Genomic DNA, 12,516 nt, shown 5'->3' with positions numbered 1-12,516 from the left:
CAACTCAGAGAGCATGCTGGCCTCCTCCCTCTTCACCCCCAAGCCCTGCTCTGAGTCCTGCTCTTCCAGGACCTTTCAGGCTTGGATCTTGGAGTTCTCTCTCTCTCTCTCTCTCTCTCTCTCTCTCTCTCTCTCTCTCTCTCTCTCTCTCTCCCCTCTCTCTGTCTCTCTCTCAAATATATTTTGTCTCAAGACACTGTGTACTTGAAACGTGTAACAACAGTACAGAATCCGATTGGCAAGCAAACCCAGGGCTCCAGATATGGCTCCGTAGGTAAAGTGCTTGCTTGCCTTGCAAGTGCAGGATCTTGAGTTTGATGCCCAGCACCCATGTAAATGTCGGGTGTGGTGACTGAGTGGTTATCATCCCAGCATGAGGGAAGTGAAGACAGGAGGACCCTGAGGACTCACTGACCAACCAATCTAGCCTAAGGGATGAGCCCAGGCCAATGAGAAATTGCCCTTTTCCAAGGAGTGGATCTCATTCATAAGGTTGACACCCAAGGCTGAACACACACATGTATGCACACAGGCACACCCGCACACACATAAAATGCACAAAATCAAAAATTCAGCTCAGTTGTTCTATACACATATGGGCAGATTTTTGTTTTGTTAAAAAAAAAATAGATTCAAGTACCAACAGGCTTCAATTTCAGATCCTGACTTTACTACGCATTATTCTCGCCGCTGAGTAGGCTGCTTGCTTCTCTGGGGCTTGTCCTCAGTTTCCTCCTCTGTTAAGTGGGGGTAATTAACAGTACCTATCCCATAGGCTTGTTGGAGATTGAATGCAGGCACCTAAAGCTCTTAGCAGGAGGCTTGGGATGTGGGGGAAGCCCAGTGAACATCAACACCATGATTATTGAGTTTCCAGACCTAAGTCGGCTTTCTGCCCCCACCTCCTGCATCTCCTCTATCTTGTATCTGGATCCTGACCTTAACCCTGAGATCTTACCTGAGTCTCCAGAGTCTGCTTAGTATCTCTCCTTGGATGCTGAGCTGTTTGGGAAGCTGATGGTAGGTCAGCCCCCAGGTAGCTTCATTGGACAGTCTGAGACTCCTCCTGAGAAGGAGTTGGGTTAGAAGAGGAAGCTTAAGGAGAGAGAAGGTGAAGAAGTAGATATAGTTTACTCAGAACTGGAAACGTGGCTCCATCCTTTGAGTCTGTTGCAAGCTTCTTTACCTCATTCCCGAACCCTAGGATCCCTTAGTGTCATATGAATCTTTGTGGTCCCTGAGGAGGCACATTAGTGTGGCTGTCCTAATGCTTCCAGGAGAGATGGAGACCATGCCCATCCACTCTTCTGAGCAATCGCTAGGTCTTAGGGCACGGCCCAAGGCTGACACTGCTCCCTGAGTTAAGAGTGGCTCACTGTTGCAGGGTAGCACACACCTTTAATCCCAGCACTCGGGAGGCAGAGCCAGATGAAGCTCTGTGAGTTCAAGGCCAGCCTGGTCTACAGAGCGAGATCCAGAACAGGCACCAAAACTACACAGAGAAACCCTGTCTCGGAAAAAAAGGGGGGGGGCTCACTGTGGGTGCAGATGTAGAATGGGATCCTGGGGGTTTGGGCATGGGATAAGGGTTCAGCTGAGGATTCTGGGATCATAGGAGATGAACAACTACCGGCGGGCCTTGCAGAAGATGGCAGAGGACATCCTGGCACTGAGGAAGCAAGCCAGCATCCTGGAGGAGGAGAACCGTATGCTGAGGAGCCAACTGACCCAGCAGAGCATGGAAGAAGAACAGAGCAGAGCTGAAGAAGAGAGCCTGGGTGAGCCTTTGGACACCTGTTGGGGCCCAGGCTCTGGGCTGAGCATAGCCTGGGGCTCACACTGCTCATTGTCAGGGTGCTAGGGAGCTTTCTCCAGATGTTGTGTGTCCCATGAGTCCCTCCATCCCTCCTGCCCCTTCCCACTGTAGACACGCTTGTACAACTTGGGGGGGGGGACAGAAAATACAGTCCTGAGTCAAGCCCCAGAGCTGGGGTACCCTTCCCTCCATCTCCTCTCCAGCAAGCTTCTTCCCACCCCAGCAGTGTCCATGAAGCAGAGTCTACTGCTGAGTGAACTGGATATAAAGAGGCTGCGAGACAGGGTGCAGCACCTGCAGAATGAGCTGATTCGGGTGAGCCAAGGGCCAGAGGGACAGTGTGGCCGAGCAAAGGCCAGAGAAATATTCCGGAGCAGAAAAAAAAGCACACAGTGGCGGGGGAAACTGGCCGGCAGGTGCGGGGTTCGGCAGGATCCCACATGTGCCCTTGTGGCTGGGGTAACTCCCAGGTACCCATTCACCTCCACCCTGCAGAAGAATGATCGAGAGAAGGAGTTGCTGCTTCTGTACCAGGCCCAGCAGCCCCAGGCTGCACAGCTGAAGCGGTACCAGGACAAGCTGCAGAAGATGAAGGCCCTGGAGGACACTGTACGGCACCAGGAGAAGGTAGGTCCTGGGGTCGTCTGCAGAGGAGGGGCTGCAGCCTAGAGGCTGTGGAGCTCCCAGGCCAGGCCAGCCTTGGTCTCTGTCACCAGGTGATTGAGAAGATGGAGCAAGTGTTGGAAGAAAGGCTCCGGGAGAAGAAGGAGCCAGCACCAGCAGCAAACAGGCCACAGGGGAATCCCAACGTGGGCGGACCTGCTCCCCCAGGCAGATCTCAGAGTAAATGACGTTCCGGCTTTTTGTCTCATCCTGGAGCCCCCCAGCTTCACAAGAACTTTCAGAGAGGGGGCAGTGCTCTACTGTGTCTGTGAGCCGGAGAGTATTACTCCTCCCTTCTCTTAGGTAGAGGAGTACTAAGAGCTGCCCACGTGCTCAGAGCCCTCCTTCTGCCAGGAAGCCCCTGAGGACACAAGGACACTGTGTGAGCCAAGGAGGAAGAGACCAGACCTCTAGGGTTGAGGCCCCATGAACCGCAGGAGCAGAGAGGGATTTCCCTTCCTTTCTAGGCCACAATACCCAAGTCCTCAGCTTCCTCACCTTCCGGCATCTTTTCTGTTCTGCCTCCACAAAGCAAAAAGACAAAACCATTGGTGTAAGCCACAGCCATCCACAACTGTCAATCAAAGACAGCTCTGATAGGCAGGAAAGACCAAGATGACACCGTATCAGATCAGTCATCTCCCTGGCCATGTGGAGACTCCCCAAGTATCTCTGTATGCCTGGGCTCAGTCTTCACAGACGGCTAGGCACTGGGGGCCTGAAAGTTTTCAGAAAACAGTGGAAGTCTCAGGGCTCCTTAAGTCACCTGGAGTATGGGCTAGAGTCTATGGAGGGCAACAACCAGGTCCAAGGACCAGAGAGTGACCAGAGAGACAAACACAAGGATGAGTGAGTAGGGAGGAACACAGGGGAAACAATGAAGATTCCAAACAGCCTGGGAACACAGCCTGAGGGATGTGGACCTGACTCCACTCGCAAAAGGGAGCCGTTGTTAGCTTGGGAGCAGAATAGGGCAAAACGCTGGGGCAAATGGGGCCTTGGGGGCAAGAAAACCCACCTCACCGGCACCTGTGGCCATGTTCACAGCCTTCCCCGCGTTCACAGCCTCTGGCATTCACATGGGCCCCACGGGAGAGAACGTGGCTGTTGATCTTTACTCCATGTTGCTGGCAGAAAACACGAGGCTGCGGGCAGAGCTGGAAAAGAACCGCCAGCAGTCAGCCCCCATCATTCTGCAGCAGCAGGCCTTGCCGGTAAGAGCTGCCAACATGGGCCTGGCTCGAGCCTGCCACCGCTGGTCAGCATGTACCCCACAATCACCCCCAGCATGGGCCAGGTTGAAGATCCAGCCCAGAGTCTGGGCTTCCCAGCCCCCAGGGCCACTGGAAACACTCACACTCACACTTTGCATTCCTTGACCTTGTGTTCCTAAGATGAATGTCTTGCCCTCATCTAGCACCCTGGGAGAGAGCAAGGCCCTGGCTCACCCTTGACCCCTGAACCCTGACTCCACCTGCCACCTGGCTTGCTCCCAGCTGGACACCCTCCTCCCACCGTGGGCCTCTCAGAACCTTCTGGGGTTGGTTCAGCCTTGGAGAGCCCTTTTCCCCATCCCAGGTGGATCCCAGGGAGTTGGGAGCAGGTGGAGACTTGGCAGAGAGGCTACGAGACACAAAAGGCCCAGGCCACTCCAAGTGCACAGAGACCTTGCCAGCGCAGGTGGGTGTCCCGGGGGCTACTCCACTGCCTAGGCTCTTTCAAGTGCCCCTGCTGATCACAAACCCAAAGTCAGTATTTGGAGTTTTGGTGGCAAGAGGACACAGGTGAGTGGTCCTCATCCTCCAGGAAGTTAGTTCTGTTTGGAGTGTCCCAGTGCATGGGCAGAGTGGTAAAGCATGAAAAAGATGGGCATTCTTTGTTTTACTGAGCCTTCATCTACAGAAAGACTCCCAGCTCAACCACCTTCTGGGTATTAAAGGCAGCTCGTTAGTGCATTTTACATAAGCAGTTGGTATGTTGAAACATTAGGTGTGAGTTGGGGGTGTAGCTCAGCTGATAGAGTGCTCGTCTAGCATATATGAAGCCCTGTGTTCGATCCCCAGTACTGCATAAACCTGTGCATGGCTGTAACCCCGGCACTCTGGAGATCGAGGCAGGAAGATCAGAAGCCAAGGTTATTCTCATTACATAGTGAGTTCAAGACCAGCCTGGAATATATATGATTCCACCTAAAAAAAAAAAAAATTTTTTTTAAACATCAGATTCTCCTAACATGGGGAAATTGCACATCAAGCCCTGTGCAGACCTTAAGAAAGAGGCCCTGGCCCTAGAGTGAGGCTCTGTATCTGCAGCTGAGTGTGAAGCCCATACCTGGCTGGTTTTTCCTACAGTACCTTGTGCTTCCTCAGCTCTCATGAGTGTCTGCTCCCACAGGATCTCCTTGGTGGTACTTCAGACAAGTTTAACCTCCTCACCAAGCTAGAACAAGCTCAGAATCGGATCTTGTCCCTGGAAAACCAGGTAGGTGAGATGCTGGGTTTGGTCGGGCTGGACCAGGCTCACTGTTCAGCCTCTGGCCAGGAGCAAGGCTTAGTACACAAGTAGGGTCAAGGCTCAGTATGTGACTACAGAATTAGGGCCCATTATGTAACCAGGTCAGCCTTAGTCTGTGACCAGAGTGAATGAAGGCCCAGTGTGGCCTCCATACGGACGGCCAAGATCTGTCTGTGTCTTAGGCTGCCTGTTTGGCCCCTCACCTCTCCTGCTGCCAGAGTTTTGCATTTTCCCAGAGGACAGGCCCAAACTCTGTTTGTCCCAGCTCTGGAGGAGGAGCTGGGCTGACAGCTGGTTTTCTAAACGCCCCTCTCCATGTCCACAGCTGGAGGACTCAGCACGCCGCTGGGCACAAGAGAAGCAAAACTTGGCCATACGGCTTCAGGAGCAACAACATGGCTTTGGACACCCATCAAACTCCATTATCATAGACCAGCCTGTGAGTGACCCTGACACGGAAGTTCCTGGGGATCCAGGTGGTAGGCTAGAAGCCATCCCACCCCCAAATCTCTGGGCCCTCAGAATAACTTGGGGGATAGATCTTAAGCTAAGAATCCGAAGTCTTGAGCTGAGGTCCCTACTGTCAGCAAACTGGATACTCAAGTGACATCCATTCACTCAGCTGAAGGGATAGGAATGCCTGCCAGCATGTCCCGTTTCCTGTTGGTTGTCCTGAACCTCAAAGAGGAGATAACTATGGGTGAGAAATGGCCTACACAGGCATTTCTAAAGTGTTCTGGCTCTACTCTGGCATCACACAAGGGCAGAATACCTTGTACCTCTTCCCACCCAATTTCTAGTATAATAGATTTCTGTTTAGCTTCCTTCCTAGATGACATCAATACTGGGGGTAGATTCACATTGCCTACTTCCCAGGAATAAGCAGATCACCCACAGCAGCCCCCCACAAGCCCAGCCCTGGGGACTTCATATCCTACGGCAAAAGATTCTGATTCTCCTATTTTCTGTCTATCAGCACTTTGCAACCAAGGCTACCCTACCCCCTACAAGTCAGAACCTGAAGGCTTCCAGGGAGCATAGGACTACCTCTGCAAGGTTATCTAGTCCTAGGGACCCAGAGAAATTGGGCATCACCTGCAGTGATAGAATGGGCTCCAAAGTTATTCAGACGCCACAGCCTACTTACTGGGTTTGGACCCTCAGAAGCATGACTTGCCAGGCAAGATGCCCTGAGGCAGTGTACCCTGGGAACAGAGATGTGCTTATCTGTCCTATATATTATATGTCACAGAATGCTGGAGTGGCCAAGGATCCCCAGCAGTCCTCCAAACTGGAACCCTCACTGCCCAGCTCAGACATGAAGCTCAACAGACTCTCAAACTCCCAGATGGAGACCTCTAACCCCCAGAAGACCTGAGCCTGGAGCTGGCCTCCTTCCCCATGTGCTGGGGAGTCATCCCCACCCCAAAGATGTCTTTAGTAAATGCTATAACTCAATAAGCATTTGTCTCTTTCCTGAAGCAGGGCAGCTAGCAATGAATCAGCTGCTCTTTTCACACCCAGCTTGGGTCCTGGACTCTCTGGGACCGCCTTGTACCTACTGCCTGACCTGGGAAGCCAAAGCTATGATGATCCCCGGAGAGTGCTGAGGAGAGGGACCATGGAGACCAGAAATAAGGTGCCTGAAGCCAAGTTCTATGCAAGACAGGAGAGAGGCCATGTTTCCCCTCATTCCCCAACACCTTGTCCTTTCTGATATCCTTTTACTCAGGCTTAGGTCTTCAGAGTCTCCTGGGAACAGAAAGACTTGAAGCCTTCCTGTGACACCACTCGAATATCCCATGCTGGCTGGCAGAACTGATGATGTGGTGTACAAATGTAGTCAGAGGCAGGAAGTTATGAGGGCTGGGGTCCCAGCTCTCCTGGGTTCTGGCCATGAGCATTTTGGGTGACTCTGGGTGACTGGAAAACTCTCTGAACTCCAGATTCTTCATCGATCCCATGCAGAGCTCTCTGTCTTGGCAAAGAGGACCTTTGCACACTGACATTTCTGACTCAGTTTTGAGAGGAGAGAAAGGCAGCATGAAGGACAGAGACATGGGAGGAGGGTCATGGACTAGGGAGGAGCAAAAGGCTCAAGAGTGGACCCAGAACCTTCATCCTTCCTAGAAAAGACCAAGTCAGCTTGGCTGCTGTTCTGAGATGGCCTAGCCTCAACACTTATCTATAGGACTTAGACTTGGGGAGCCAAGGGCTGCAAGAATCTGGCACCTGCTCATGGCAAGCTATAGAACCAGAGGGACTTGATACACCTGGACAGGGACAGACGTCATATAAACCAAATTCTCAGCTAGACCCCATCCTGCACTCTTAGAATACATCCCCCTGTAGCAAGAAAATAGACCTGGGGTGTGCCCACAGGATGGGTGGCAAAGGGTGGGAAGCCTATTGGCCTTCTGTCTTCAGGCCCCATCACCTCACTTCAGCCTCTCACTAACTTGATGTTTCACCACAGGCCTTGGCCATGGCCATGCCCAAGATGAAGGAGCCTTAGAACAAAGTCCTTACAACCCCACAAGGGGCCGCTACTGCAATCAGCCAAGCAGAACCCCACACCACCCCCACCTTCCATGCGGTTCCACCCCGGAGGACAGAAATTACCCACATCTCTCTGGCCACTCTATTCTCACAGCAGAGCTCCCTGGGTCCATTTTGGTAACTGCTGGCCTGATGGTACTAGCCTCTCCTAATACACCTCATTTGGATCACTTGGCAGTCTTAGAATAAATTCTGCTAGCTCCTGAATGATGGTATGTGTGGGGGTCACAGTTGGGCTGTATAACAGCTTCTCGTCTTTCTAAATGCTCCTCATCCCACTGTTGACCAGGGATCAGGGTTAATCTCCATGGGAGTAATGAATGCCTTAGGCCTCTGAAAGGAATGAAAACACTCCCCAGAGTTCATCTGTTTATTAACTTTATGGTTAAGTAAAGAAGGAGAGAGGGTGAAGGAAAGGAGGGCCCAGCTAACCGAGGCAGGTGGCTGAGAACCACCCAAAAGGAGCAGGTGTTTCTGGAAATACAGATACACCTGCCCAAAGGCCCCCATTGGGCCATCTCCCCATGCGACTCCAGCCTGCAGTTCAGATGGTGCCATCCTATTTGATCATGGTTGTGCCCAGGTCTTGCTTGAGAGGCTGGAAGTTGAACAAGATGGGCTTCTCAGGCACCAGGATGAGGTTGAACTTGGTCCCTACATCATGGAAACTTTGGACTTCGATTCTGAAGTTCTCCAGCACCTGAAGAAGAAGGAGGTAGACTTGGAAAATGGAAAGGAGAATTTGTCTCCCTTAGGTCACATACACTTGACATCTTTAGGTGTGGGATCGATCTGTTGAGTATGATCTAAAGAACATGCCATGAACTATTCAGCCTCTCGCTGTGTCTAAATGGGCCCTGCATGCTCTGTTCCATGGCTTTGACCTTAACAAGTAGTCTGTTGAGCAATCTCTCCCACCTCACCTCCTGAGTGGGGACAGATAGATGCTCAGGGGATGTCAATGGGTAATAAGTGGGTTCATCCAAATGAGGAGGCAGCTGAGAGTTGTGGGAGATGGATGAGCCCTGGTCCTGAACTCCCTGGATTCTGAGATGGAAGGAGGAGGGTTGATGACTTCATTGGGGCCATGGAAACCCCAGGGTGCTGACATGTCCCAGAGCCCCCACTCACATTGATTAGGAAGATGGTCATTTCCAACTCTGCAATCCGCCGTCCCAGACACTGTCGAACACCCCAGCCAAAGCCCAAGTTACGGAAGTGGGTGATATTTTTGCTTTTTTCCAGCCAACGAGTTGGGTCATACTTGTTTGGGTTGGGGAAGACGCTGGGTTCTCGGCCCATGGCATAGTTAGCCACCTGCACCAACATCTAGGAGCAAGGCAAAAAAAACCTGAGCAGTTCCAGCTCCCCACTGTCCTGAGTGCAGCCTAGCCCCAGCTTCCTTGGAACCCTGACTCCAAGCCTGGCTGCCCAGCTACCCAAAACAGGACAGGGCAGGGCCTTCTGCCCACTGTAGCTTCAAACAAGGGTCCTGCCACTCTGTAAGCATTGATAAGGCTGAAGACACAAAACAAGGAATAACCCATGGGGTTTTCCTATGCTTTTCTCAACCCTTGCCTCACTCTCAACCCAGAAATACAGTCAGGCTAATCTTGTAACCCTGGACTCCAGCATTCATTCCTCACCCCCCCCCATGCCCACCACCATTGCTGTTCACACAAACTGAGACCGCTGCATCTGGGTGCTCCATCAGTGCACCCCAGCATCAGGAAGAAAGGCTCAGGTAGGAGCCCCCGTCACCACCATCTGCCTGGAATTGAAGCCTGCTCCCTTCCCGCCATCTGACTGGCAGAGCCCCTTAGTCTTACCTTGGCAGGAATCCTGTAATTACGAAGTACCAGGTCATTCGCAAGATATCTCTGCAAGGTCACGGAGATGGGGTGGAGTCTGCAGAAAGAGAACCCTCAGAGATAGATAGTCCCAGACATGTCCCCCACCCTGGCTCCCACACCAGCTGGGCATTTCAGCTCCCCACTACAGCACCCCAGGGAGAAACTAAGGCAGGACCTGGATCTAGCTCTAGGTCCCCAGTCTTACTGCCTCTTCCAAACTCCTTACTCCACTAGCCCATCCTTGGAACCCTTCCCCGGGGCCTGGGGGTGGGAAGGCATGGGTATACTGGGCTTGCCTCAGTGTCTCCTTGATGCTGGCTTTTAGGAGTGGGACCAACTGCACCATCTTGGCCATGTCTCCCTGGGCCTGGCGCCGGGCAGCCAGAACCTCTGCCCGCAACTTCTCCTGTACCTTCAAGTTGTGTGCCATCTCATAAAGGTTCCACTGCAGGGTCATGGATGTCTGGCAGGAACACACGGGTTGCAAAAGCCAGGAAGGCCCGTCACTTTAAGGCACCTCAATGTCTATCACCCACATTAAAGAACTCTCTCTTTTACTCTCAACCCCGTCCCCATATCCAAGACCATTTGCAAAACCTTCGAAAGGCCCGCGTTTAAGAAGGTTTTCTCGGCGTCCAGGTAGGGAGCTTGTGATGTTGTCAATAGTAGACTGCTTGCCTAACACGCACAAGGTCTGGAGTTCAATCCCCAGCACCATATAAACTGTGTATGTTAGTACATTTGGGAGACAGGATTTCAATGTCGTCCTCAGCTACACAAGTTCAAGGCCAGCCTGGGCTACCTGACACACTGTCTCAAAAAATAGCTAATGCCAAGGAAGGGAATTCAGAGCAGGATTTGCCTCTGCCTTCATCCTGCATGTCACCAGCTCTCATTCACCTCCTAACCAATAGAATGTCAGCTACACAGCCAATGTCCCCTTCTAGCAGGCTCCAGAGGCTTCCAGAAACCACATGTATACCTCTGTAAGGTTTGTCCATCCATGTCAAGGGTGTAGTGGCCCAGGCCTTTAATCCCAACACTTTGGGAGGCAGAGGCAGGCGGCTCTCTGAGTTCGAGGCCAGCCTGGTCTACAGAGCGAGATCCAGGACAAGCAACAAAACTACACAGAGAAACCCTGTCTTGAAAAAAACAAACAAAAAAAAAAAACCATGAAATAAAACAAAAAAAGTTTATCCACCCACGTGACTGTCAACAACCACCCATTCACCAATAGCAGGCTGAACCTCAGCATTCATCCCAGCAGTAGAAAATAAGACTCAACCACCCTGAAACCAGACCACAGATCTGTTCTCCATCTTTGCTGCAGTTGATGCAAAACAATGTAACCTTAATGAGAGCCAGAGGCTCCAGCCTGACCCATGAACACCTGCCTGCAGCCACCCTAGCATCTCTCCTACAACCTCTTCAATACATGGCCAGTGCCCTAGCTACACAGAGCTGCGGACATTGGCAGTTCCTCCTCCTCCTCCTCCTCCTCCTCCTCCTCCTCCTCCTCCTCCTCCTCAAATTCCTTTGCCTACCCACAAAGCATATACGGAGTCCTAGAACACATCGATCACATGTGTGTTTATCTCAGAGCCTCCGAGGCCTGCTACGGAGTAGATACCCAGGGATAGTTGTCAAACAAGGTAGTCCATTCCCTCTACTAGCTGTGTGCCTCAGACTCATCTCTCTGTGCCACTATTCACCTAAAAAGAAAAGACGATCATGATATACCTCACAGTGTCACAGAGCCTAAAAACAAACTCTTCAGTTGCCCAAAGGGCAACAGAACCTAGGATAAAAGTTTGGCATCTTTCAAGGGAGGTGGGGTGGAGAATCCGCCCAGGAGCTGACCCTCACTATCTCCATCCACATTATTGTCTTTTTGCAACCTTCAATTCTGAGTCAGATTCTTGCTCAACACTGCTCAAAAAACATCATCTGATCACTCAAAGAACATCTATAAAAGCTGGTACACAAGGTCAATCAGTCTGGAGTCTGCCTGTGCTATCTCTTCTCCTTGAGGCTGAAAACACCAAGATAAGAGGAATTTCTATGGTGTCGAGATTCCAAGAATGGAATCTTGCAAGCAGATCACCTCATGATGAGACTACCCCACCCCAGTTACCACAATTGGGATCAAAACTACCTCCCTGAGAGGAATCTCATGACCAACACTGAATGCCACCCCCACAAACAACAATTCTCCTTTCGACTCTCCAAGTGGTCAAAAGCTGTGCACGCCTCTGCCATCTAGCACTGTGACACATGACAGTCATGTTATCACCCTGCCTCCAGCCCCAAATCCACATGTCCCATCCAAACTCTTAATATCTCTTAAAGTGACATTTGGATACGCCCTCTAAGGAGCCTATGGGGTAAAAGGGGGATGTGGGTGTGGGCTTTAGTCCAGTAACTGATGTCCTAAGAAGATTTGGGATGCCCATGTGTAGACATCAGGGAGATGGCCACCTTCAAGCCAAGAAGTCAAGCCTCAGGATGAGCCAGTCCTGCCCACACCTTGGTATTGGTTCCAGCGTCAAACTGAAAAAACAAGTGTCTGCTGTTGGAGCTACTCATCTGTGCTGTTCGGTTATTATGGTTAAACTCCCACGACTAACAGACTCCTGTCTCTTGGCTGAGAACACCATAATTCCAGCACTTGGGAGCCCAAGGCAGGAGGATTGGTGTGAGTTCAGGACCAGCCTGAGCTGTAGAGTGAATTCCAGACCCACTTACACTAGAATGAGACCTTGTCTGAAACAACAACAACCAACATACAGAGGGTCTGGAAATGTAGCTCAGTTGGTAGAATGCTTGCCAAGAAGCCTTGGGTTGGGTCTAAGCATAAAGTTAAACATGGGCAGGAGAGATGGCTCAGCAGTTAAGAGGACCTGGATTCAATCCGAGCACCCCTAGGGTGGCTTGCAGCTGTAATGCCAGTCCCAAGGGATCTGACACCATCTTCTATCCTACTCAGGCACCAGGCACCCACATGGTGCAGACATACATACAGGCAGAACACTCATACACATAAAAAATAAGTCAAATTTTTATTCAATCGAACACGGTAATAGCACTCCTGCAATCCCCAAATTTAGGGAG

At 51.4% G+C, this 12,516-nt stretch overlaps 2 protein-coding genes across 6 annotated transcripts in view; one reads left to right on the top strand and one right to left on the bottom strand.

Moving 5' to 3' along the window:
• Ccdc33 (coiled-coil domain containing 33) overlaps window positions 1-6,454 on the top strand; it is a 101,919-nt gene extending 95,465 nt beyond the window's left edge. For 2 of the 5 annotated variants that reach the window (XM_059267989.1, XM_059267990.1), the window contains 9 exons: window positions 1,616-1,778; window positions 2,040-2,131; window positions 2,312-2,443; window positions 2,533-2,659; window positions 3,527-3,693; window positions 4,058-4,159; window positions 4,874-4,960; window positions 5,319-5,432; window positions 6,246-6,454. In XM_059267989.1, coding sequence (XP_059123972.1) covers window positions 1,616-1,778; window positions 2,040-2,131; window positions 2,312-2,443; window positions 2,533-2,659; window positions 3,527-3,693; window positions 4,058-4,159; window positions 4,874-4,960; window positions 5,319-5,432; window positions 6,246-6,371 — 1,110 coding nt within the window. In that variant the 3' untranslated portion in view covers window positions 6,372-6,454. The remainder of the gene's footprint in view (window positions 1-1,615; window positions 1,779-2,039; window positions 2,132-2,311; window positions 2,444-2,532; window positions 2,660-3,526; window positions 3,694-4,057; window positions 4,160-4,873; window positions 4,961-5,318; window positions 5,433-6,245) is intronic. The other 3 variants (XM_059267991.1, XM_059267993.1, XM_059267992.1) reach the window with 3 other exon arrangements.
• A 1,454-nt stretch (window positions 6,455-7,908) lies between these two features.
• The window catches only part of LOC131914337 (cholesterol side-chain cleavage enzyme, mitochondrial), a 15,503-nt gene continuing 10,895 nt past the window's right edge, over window positions 7,909-12,516 (bottom strand). Inside the window, exons 6-9 of the mRNA XM_059266931.1 lie at window positions 9,702-9,868; window positions 9,382-9,460; window positions 8,684-8,881; window positions 7,909-8,252 (exon numbers count right to left, since the gene is read on the bottom strand). Of these exons, the coding sequence (XP_059122914.1) occupies window positions 8,112-8,252; window positions 8,684-8,881; window positions 9,382-9,460; window positions 9,702-9,868 (585 nt within the window). The 3' untranslated portion in view covers window positions 7,909-8,111. The remainder of the gene's footprint in view (window positions 8,253-8,683; window positions 8,882-9,381; window positions 9,461-9,701; window positions 9,869-12,516) is intronic.

This window comes from Peromyscus eremicus, chromosome 7 (assembly GCF_949786415.1).
Source record: "Peromyscus eremicus chromosome 7, PerEre_H2_v1, whole genome shotgun sequence".
Taxonomy (NCBI): Eukaryota; Metazoa; Chordata; class Mammalia; order Rodentia; family Cricetidae; genus Peromyscus; species Peromyscus eremicus.
Note: the sequence above shows the minus strand (reverse complement) of the source record. Positions and strands in the feature narration are given on the sequence as shown.